Genomic DNA, 10,231 nt, shown 5'->3' on the forward strand with positions numbered 1-10,231 from the left:
CCATTTGCTCCCGAAACAAGGTTATATTCAAATTCAAATAATTGTAATGCTCCATGTGAATAACCCACAGAACAGAGAAGTCTGTTCTGTGGGTTCTGCCACAGATAAGATAATATTACATACAGATACCGCTATTCTAATAATTAAATTTGTAATTTTTTCTGGTTCACGTGTTAATTAAAGGTAGTAAATATTGGCATTAATAAATTACATAAAACAATAATAGAAATATCAATAATTATACATATCTGATGTCGGGAGATCCCTATAATATTTAAAAAGTTGGCAATCCTACTTATAGCCCCTTGCCCCCGCCCTGTTCGCCGCTCATACTTTGAATATAGCGTAGGCAGCAAGATTTAAATTTTTATCCGTCAAGATTTGCGGAGCTCACAAAACTCCGCGGCGAAACTTCAGTGTATACTGTATAGTTACAATGGAGAAATTTCAATGAGAATATTTACTAAGAAATAAAGTACTTGATCATGAAGTTTTGTATAATTTGTATTAGTTAGTTATAAGCGTCTACCTTTTTCAGCAGTGCATGTCTTTCGGGCTGAGATGATGATGATGATGAAGCGTCTACCCTTTGTTTGTAGTCTTCAAGTAGTCATTATTTCAGATAAAATTAGTAATGTTTAGTTCAGTCTACTATAAGTTCTCTAAATTTGTATTGTAGTATAAAATGGTCCTTAAAAACCTTTAGTTTTTAATGCTCATTATTTCAAATCAGAATTTACGCCTGAAATTTTTAAGGCCTTATTTTTTTTAGCATAGCGTCGTCAATTCTATTTTATGTAATTTTTAAATTAATTTGTTATTAACTAGTAATCCGCGCCCGTGCTAATTGAATTAGAATGGAAAACAACTTGACGGCCGAAATGATGGTAAGTGGTAACTGTCGCTTATAATGAGTAATACATCCATACTCTGTAATTTCACTGTTATAGCTCACGTTCCAGTTGAATGGATGATGGTATAAATTTTCCATCAGTCAGGTCTTCATTTTTTGTTATTTTGATTACTCAAAAATGAGAAAGCCATAGAATTTAATAGGTCTATTCGAACCTTACGGTAACTGACCTTAGAATAGACTTAAAGTTGCCTAATCATCTTGCTACGTACGGAACTAAAATGTATTGTGATAAGCGTACATTAAGATCAGAACAACAATAAATTATTCAAGTATATCTTCCCATACATAAATCACTGGGAATCCTCTCAAGATGTATAAAAGCGTTTGCGTTGAAACGCACGAACACTCGCCTATTTATAAGGAGCGGAATATAGAACAGAAATAGCCCAGAATATTAATAACCAGGAAATACAGGGATCTGCATTTCTGGTAACAATGCCGAACTCAGAAAGTGGGTCAGGTAAAGTGAATGTGTAAGGTTGTATTAACCCTTTGTTTATGTAAAACCATCAAATAAATCAATTGTAACTACTACACAAATAATACTGGTGTATTATTTGTGTAATTTAAATAGCAATGAAACTAATATCTTGCTTGATGGTAAGTGGTAACCGTCCTCTATATACACGACCAGCACTATGATTATGTTGTCATGTGACACTCATGATGTAATTTTTCTATACATAATAATTGTAATTTGTCCTCTCCGATCGATCGCAGATCAAAAACAAACGGGGATCGAAGTTAAACCTTGTGCTTACTACGCTACGCTTGCTGCTTCTACGAACCCCTAACGGCGCCCTAGACTAAAATCGTATCTGTCAGGCAGCCGCTCCATAACTCCTTCCGCGGGCTCGGAGTGCCATTTGCACTCGCTCCCTATCGTAAGGTGAAGCTATAAAGGGCAGCTGCAGCCAACAGAATTAGAGTAATCCAAAAAAAATATCCTGTATTTCACTATCTTGTCTCACTTTCAAGCTAAACATAGCTTATAAAGTAAATTATACGCTAATCCAGCTCGAAGGACCACTGTCAAGGCTCTAAGGGATCGTCAATAAAAGCGGACTGTAAGTTTAAATATAATGGGTTAATATGAATTTATAAATTAATCAAATAAAGAGAGTGATGACGTGTGTCATTGAAGTGTGGCGCTCGTGATGGCATTGAAGTGTGATCGCCGACCGGACACTGCGACGACCTCGATGCCTCCGCACCTCGCGCACACTATAGTTTTTTAAAAATATTTCAATACACCACTTTTACATTAAGTAGGTAATTAAATAGTTGGTTCATTAACAGACTTAGTATATATCTAAGTACTTACTACTTGCTTGGGTACTTCAAATAGTCTATCAGATGCCTGACTGAGTCTCACGCATTTCAGCGGCCAATAAACTTGCTTTTAATTTTTGGTTGAAAGGTGAGATAAGGTTACTATTTTTTCATTTCACTAAATTAAAAGGTAAGGTTATAAGGACGACTTCTCTGTAATAGCATCATCATGATGTCAGTCTACATGTATCCGTATCTAAACGACAATTGCTATTACCATTCCTTGTTTGCCATTTCGGCCATGACAGCCTCGATGGTCTATCGGTTTAGCACGCCGCTTTACTTCCGATGGTCGCGGGTTCGATTCCTCGCACGGCACAAACATTCGTATTCATTAATATGAATGTTTGTATCGGTCTGGGTGTTTTCTAAGTATTTTAAGTATGTATTTACAAAACACTTTAGTTGTCTAGTAGATGCTGTGTGAATAGTCCAGGGTTATTATTATTATTACTTCATTTCTCATTATTATTATAACATACAATAAAATGTACATTACTGGCCACTATCAGCACTTACAAGTAAACCAATACATCTAAAATGCTCGTTTTAAAACCAATTTGGTCACTAGACATCGGAGAGAAGCCTTTTAGAAGCCAACGAGATAAAAATAATGTTCAAAGTACTTGCTAGTAGATAGCTCTCCATTGAATACGAGGTACGGTTCACAAAATAAAGCTATTTCAGTATAAAAGAAGACTATTGGATCGTATTTTGTTTCCTATCTCTGGCTAAACTTAAATCTAAGTACGTACGTAACTATGAATATCAATAATTATTAGGATTACTATTAATGTAATAATAATAATAATCTTTATTTTACTATTACAAGGAATTTCACAATTTAAATAAATTATATTTAAACTTCCTTGTGAGAGTCTGGAGTCTGAACTAGGTTGGAATATATACTGCAGATGTCCAGGCTCTCTTAGAGCCCTTTTTTTATTCGGTAGTTTGGGCTATTGTCAGGTGCTTGGACCTGTAGCACTACGACCTACTTATATAGATCTATTGTGCTTGCTCTTTTTCAGAGTTCGCTACCAAGACCCATCAGGACAAGAATTGGAGGATATTCTTAGGAGCGATGGTTTTTATCTCCTCAGATGCATGAGTGGGCTATAACCACATAGGACGTGTAGTGGCATTTCCTCTTCAATTTGGCAAAATCTCCGGGACCTTTCTGTACGTAATACGTCTTTAAGAATATTCATAAATATATTTGTAAGGTGAAGTTATATAATATCTAGATAAGTACGGAGTATGTGATAGTGGTGAGTGTGTGAGTGTGTGTGTGCATGAAACCGCTTTGTATAAGATGAATTGAATCTATGTGTGAGACTCATAAACCCATTGCTAACAATGTAACATATCAAAACCTCACGGTCGCTGAATGTGGTCTATGGGAATTTCTGACCTAGTCTTAAACAATTATATTAGGGCTGCTAGAGGATGAGTGAGCCCACGCTAGTAACCTACCAAGTAGCTTGACCTATCCACGATCGTCCCTGAAAACAATACAAAATCTGAAGGCAGTTTGTCTAGCACTTTAATTATTAAAATTAAACGGTCTTTTCTAGTGACTGTACACGATAAAGGCTAGACTAGAACTTGCAGTGTGAAACATTTATAGAATTATAGATCGAGGTAATGGTAGTCCCCACTTACATAGATGCTATCAAAAATGCATCTCTACATTCCAATTTTACCAGTTTTGTTACAGTAATAGTATAACCCTTGTTAAAGTTAAAAGCAATCATAATAATTTACGGCCTTAGTGGTCTATTACTATTATTCGTCTAGATAACTTTGTATCCGCAGATTTTACCAAGCTGAAGAGGAAATGCCACTACACATCCAATGTGGTTGTAACCCACTCATGCATAAACGAAATGTATCCTTTGAAAAGTATACACTCTATCCTAAGGAGTTAAAAACCATCACTCCTAAGAATATCCTACAGTTCTGGTCCCAAACGGATCTAGGTAGCGGACTTCCAAAAAGGGTGAGTACAATAGATCTACGTAGGTTGCAGTGCTGCAGGTACCAGACAATAGCCCAAAATCCCCAATAAAAAAAAGTAGGTAACATTTTGGCACTTTTGCACAATCTCTATAGAAAGTACAGGATAAAGCATGATGCCTAACATCTTAATCCTCTAGAGTGACAACGCATAAGTGGTGCAAAAGTCTCGGATATATGATTTCCGTGCTATAGACTATATCAGGTTGACCTTCAAGCGGTTCTTCGTGGATGATAAACCCTGTAGAATTTGCCATGGGCTAACTGACCTGACCTGACCCTAATGTAAACAACATTATCATCGTCCTCTGGTGCCCCGCCAGCTAAAACTGTTAGCGCAGGCGGGTGAACCATTCTATTATCATCCAATAAAAATTTTGGTTAAACATAAAACCAACGACCGGTTCGTCCTATAAAACATTCTTTATTGCGGCCGCTTTTTATAACATTTTGTAATAACAGTGTTTACTTTGGCATTTTTCTGTTCGCTTTCAGAGTTAAATTAATAAGTACTTACCTAAGTACATAATGAAGGGAAATAACTGTTTTCGTATTTTTCCCGTTCCCTGTTTTGTTTACAGCGACAAATTATATCAAACTTTTTAAATTAACTTAATTAATAACTTTGACTTAACAGGCTAAAGTTGGTCAGTACTGGATTCTTTGTTTTTAGGGTTCCCGTCTAAAAATATATATCAGAACATTTATGGTATAATTTTATACAACTAAATCTCACAATCCTAATGGGATACTAAATACGGTTCTTTAAAAAAAATATACTAACAACATAAAAAATATAGACGTAATCGTGTTGAGGTCGACCTGACATGGTCTTTGTTACTTACAATCCCTTCGTACATTCTGTCAAATTGCATAAATATATGACAGATATATGAATATGTACTTGCATAATATAATAGTAAAGCTTACAATCCAATACATCCGTAAAATCCACTTCCTTATAAATTTATTCGACTCAATTGGATCGTAATCGATAAACTGCACGCACTCGATTTACAAACGTAAGTCGAGCGTGAAAGGCACTCGACTCTATCCATACTCGACTGCCGTCCTATTTATCGGACGAAAGCTTAATATTTTGGCATTCCCAGATGTTTCCTTGACCACTTGTTTCACGGTTAATGTAGGAAAAATATTTTTTCCCGCCAAATTACACGTAAAAATGTCGCCACATTACTTGGCCGGATTTACAGATTTGGGTCATTTTGGGCAAGGGGCAACGTTGATAGAAGCTATTTATTACGGTATTTTTATTATATAAAACATATTTGATTTTGTTACAATTATTTGTAAAAAGGACATACATTTATACAACTTACATTTATTTTCAAGTCTTTTCATTGGAAATATAAATTAATAAACTATTTGTGTATCAAATTTATTTAGGTATGTAAATTCATTAAACATTGTAGACCCTTGCCGAGCGCTCCGACCGCCTGCCGCCTTTTGGAAAAATTCGTTTGTTGCCGGTATTTCCATCAGCGGAGAATTAGTCACAAATATTAAATACATAATTATAATAGACATACTAAGTATAATATCTATATGTGCTTTCAAAACAATAATGATGTATTCATTAGGAATAGACAATCAAAGCTGTAATAGAAATGGACATAAACAATTACTATTACCACAGTTAACATAATATTATATACTATTACAGAATTGTGGAAACATCTCTCAAGAAAAATATTATCTAGGGATACATCAAAAATAATCACAAATATACTCCCTAATGACCTTTCGTGGGTCATAATTCGTTGGAAAAGAATTCATTTTCAAGATAACAACACTCGTCGGTGGCTCATAAATGTTTAGCGACGTCCCGCCCATCATATCTTACTTTTATTGGCAATGAGGCTAAGGAAACACCGGGTTTATTCCGTTCCGCGCCTCCTCGAATGACGCGTAATTTCTAGAAAGAATCGATTATGGAGTTTTCATTGCGGCGTTAAAATTGATCGGATTTATAATGCAATGTTTCGATAATAAAGTATTTTATTTAACTTCGGTGGTAAAACACACCCGTGACACTATATATTCACATTATTTGGAACAGTAACTTTGAGAACTTAGAAGATTATATGTATATATATGTTGTTAAAGTTATTTCACTTGAAAATATATCTAGGTATATAATTTATATTAAAAGAATGGAAAACTTGTGGCACATGTCAATAGATAATTCATATATAATATTTTAACTACAGACTTGTGGCTAGTAGGTATACGACAAAAGTGTAATCTAATTTGTAGATATTTATATGTTTTGAGAGGGTCATGACCTACTAGTTTATTATACGATTTAATTCCCAAAGGTTACAAGTTTGGATATGTATTTAACGGAAAAAATCATTGTGACAATTTATTTTTATGACTAAACATCTGGTGATAAAAACAACGGTAATAAACCAAACAATCAGAGACATACATAAGGTGCCGCCACAAATTTAGACATTTTAGTGAGCAAGACTCACGACCACGCCACGCCACACGACCATGCGCTACTTAGTATCTACGTTTTAGATAAGAATGCATGCGGCAATCAATAGAAAAACCACCACGCTTTCATTATGCTCAATTAAATAAATCAAGAAAGCAATAAAATTAAAATTATTTGTGGTCTTGTAAATGTATATTATTATTATATTGTACAATATCGATAATAGCCCAAGTTAAGAAATAAAAAGCAAGTATTTTTTAAACACTCTACAAATATTCTGCTACTAAATCTGCCAAAACCATCAAACTTTACGTCAAAACTTTTCGCGTAGCAACGTTAAGCTTAATAAATTATTAACGAATATTTAAAACTACAAAGAAATCTGTCTCGCAGGCAATTTCATGAAAGCAATTAAAAACCTTTTTCAGTTGATTCTAATCAAAAATTCTATTTGTCTGCAAAATCGGAGCGCTTTAGTTACTTTAAAATTGCGAGTAAGACATGTCCGACGCTTAATCAAAAACAGCATTAACACGAATATTATAATTATTGCAAAATTTACTTTAACCTTTTAGTATAAGGTCGATTTTCTAAATTTGATATTATTTAACCCTCAATGCAAAAGGAGGGATGTTTGCGTTTGTCTGTAGAATCGTAGAAATTCGTAGCAAGCTCGTAGCTGCTAAACGAATTCATCATAATCAGCCCACTGCAGTCCACTGCTGGACATAGGCTTCTCCCAAGGCAAACGAATTATGGTGTGATATGTTTCTTCGTAAGTTCACCTGATCGAGATTGTGGATCGAGTTACAATTTATGAAGATCTGTACAGTCTTTTTTTATTGTAACAGTATTATTATAACGTATCAACGTTTAAAGAGCCTGATGGAAGATCGTGGAAAGTGGCATGAGCTACACCGATAAGAGCGTCGCTTTTAAATCATGAATGAAACAGCTATTCAAAAACATTTAATTGCGTATTTTAAGAATAAAACAACTCTACAAAAATGGATTGAGTATTTCAAACCAAGTAATATAGCTAACTGGCCGCAGCAGTAACTAATGAAACCGCTAGGCACAGCTAATATAATAATACCCGTAGAAGAAAAAGGTATCGTGATTTGAGAATAGCTCTCCGGATTGGCGGCTGATTAAAAATGTTCAATGTTTGTTCTCTAACTTTTTGTTTAAGCATCCCGCGCTTGAGGACTTGGAACGTAATTATATGTAGATTAAATCGACCAACTGAGGCAGATTAAACTCATTATATTACATGTATGAGAGTTCGAGGACCTCGGTGGTCTAGCAGTTTAGCACACTGTTTTATTACCAATGGTTTGAATTCGATTCTTCACATGGTACACATTTGTATTCATAAGTATGATTGCTTGCATCTGTGTTTTCCATGTATTTAAATAAAAATATCTATGTATTTGTATTAATTGTGTAGTAACACAAGCTCTGCTTCGCTTAGGACTAGATGGCATTGTGTAAATTGTCCAAAGTTATTATAAATTATTTCTGATTAACCAAACAGTTAGTAATAAGTTAAGTAATTCATGTGTATACAATTAAATATTGTTATTTTGTGACGCTATTAAGGACCCTTTAACATTATACACGTAATCAGTACCTACTTGTAATAAGATTAAGAATGAGAAAGAGAGCAGAAGAACCACTTAGTTTTAGGCGTGACATCGCATCGCTTTGTGTGTTCTACCTGATACACAACGAACTGTGCTCTACGGTTACCTTTTACCAGCGCACCGCTCGGCATCGACAGGGTATTCATCCCCACACGCTGGAACCTAAGTGGTCTCGGACAGTGCGGTTTCAGAGGAGCTTGCTCCCGTGTACACTTAAATTGTAGAATGAACTGGCTGCCGAAGTTTTCTCGAGAGACTTAACAAGAGTTTTCCAAAAGGGTTTTTTAAACGTCGCCAACTAGAATGAGTCATTTACGAAATTGCTAAACTCTTTAAGCAGAGTCCATGTGTGTATTGTCAATTGCTATAAATCAATAAAAATAACCCTTTATCATCAGATAGCTGTACCATAGATGGCCATATGCTTGTTTGCTAACGTCGTAATATAAAAAAAAATAATTACCTTGAAACGCGGCTTCAAATTTGACCGGTTCCTGCGTGGGCGGGTGTGAGGTGGCGGCAGCGAGCAGCGCGGCGAGCAGCGCGGCGAGCGGCGCGACTCGCGGCGCACCCATCTCAACACTACGACATGCCATCTCCGGCCATACTCGAGGTGGCACACGCTGGTTCTGTCAAACAAAAAGAAACAATTAATACCACTGTATGTAGTGTATGTGGGAAAGAGATGGAAGTATTGTGTCGTCTCTAGCGCACACTGCTGGCGTCTTGCGGGCATTACGCTGTGAACGGTGAATGAGAACAAGGTGTCTGAGAACCTATAATTAGGCAGACAAACAATACACCTACAACATTTTTATTTCAATACTATTTATTTAATAGCAGCGCCTTATTATCTTTGATCAACGCGATGGTTGACTGATGGAGAATGCCATAAGGCATTAAATCCGCCATGTATGCAATTAATAAATATATCGAAAAATAAATATTTAGTGTTTGTTTGTAATTTCATATTGACAGCTTTTCACTAAATGCATATGAACATTACATTAAACGTTTCATTAAAAATAAATTTGTCTGTCTGTTTGTACCTGCTAATCTCTGGAATGCTAAACCGATTTTGACTAGATTTTCACATTCAAACAGCTAATATTATAAGATGTAACTTAGGCTACTTTTTTTTATAGAAATTCTATTTATTTTTATTTCCGATATTGAGAGCCCCAGAGAGCAAAAGTTGTTCACTATTCCATTGTCATCCATTAAAAAAATTGCTTAGCAGTTATCACAGTTGAGATAGAGATACCCACATAAATGACTTTGTGCTAAGTGTGCCTCGATAAAACTATATAGGTACTAAGTATACAATTAAAATCCTTAAGAGTCGGATAAATGTTTTACTATTTCCATTTACTGAGTGCTTCTGTGATATTTACCATAAAATGTTTACCTTTTATGTAGGTTCTATTGGAATGAGTATAGTTGTATTTTTTATGTCTAAAGTAAGTTATAAAATAGTATTAAGTAGCTTTACCTTTGTCTATTCTTCATCTTATTTTTCTTATATGATACGAATTTTAATGAGGATTTTATTATTTACCATTTAGAATTTTTTTTTCAAAGAGGACGAAATTTGTCTCACGTTTTAAAAGTTGACAACGTTGCATTTATCGGTATACATTCATAAGAAACAAACATTCATTAATTGTTAATTAAAAGACGTCTTCCAGAGACTACCTTGCCTACCTCGCTATTAAAACGAGTATTTGTATAAAGTTTTTAGAAAGCCTATGCTATAAATACATTACAAGTGAGGCTATTTCATGTCACCCTACATTTTTATGTCTTCAACCTTTTCAGTTGAATCTCTAACAAAAATGTAGCCATGGAAGCTAT

At 35.0% G+C, this 10,231-nt stretch overlaps 1 protein-coding gene across 1 annotated transcript in view; it reads right to left on the reverse strand.

The window, feature by feature from the left end:
* LOC131850080 (pikachurin-like) overlaps nucleotides 1–8,973 on the reverse strand; it is an 80,690-nt gene extending 71,717 nt beyond the window's left edge. The window contains exon 1 of the mRNA XM_059200232.1: nucleotides 8,841–8,973. Coding sequence (XP_059056215.1) covers nucleotides 8,841–8,973 — 133 coding nt within the window. The remainder of the gene's footprint in view (nucleotides 1–8,840) is intronic.
* Between the last annotated feature and the right edge of the window lie 1,258 nt (nucleotides 8,974–10,231).

The sequence above is a fragment of the Achroia grisella genome, unplaced genomic scaffold, assembly GCF_030625045.1.
Source record: "Achroia grisella isolate CSIRO2021 unplaced genomic scaffold, CSIRO_AGI_Agris_v1 utg702, whole genome shotgun sequence".
In the NCBI taxonomy this organism is placed as follows: domain Eukaryota; kingdom Metazoa; phylum Arthropoda; class Insecta; order Lepidoptera; family Pyralidae; genus Achroia; species Achroia grisella.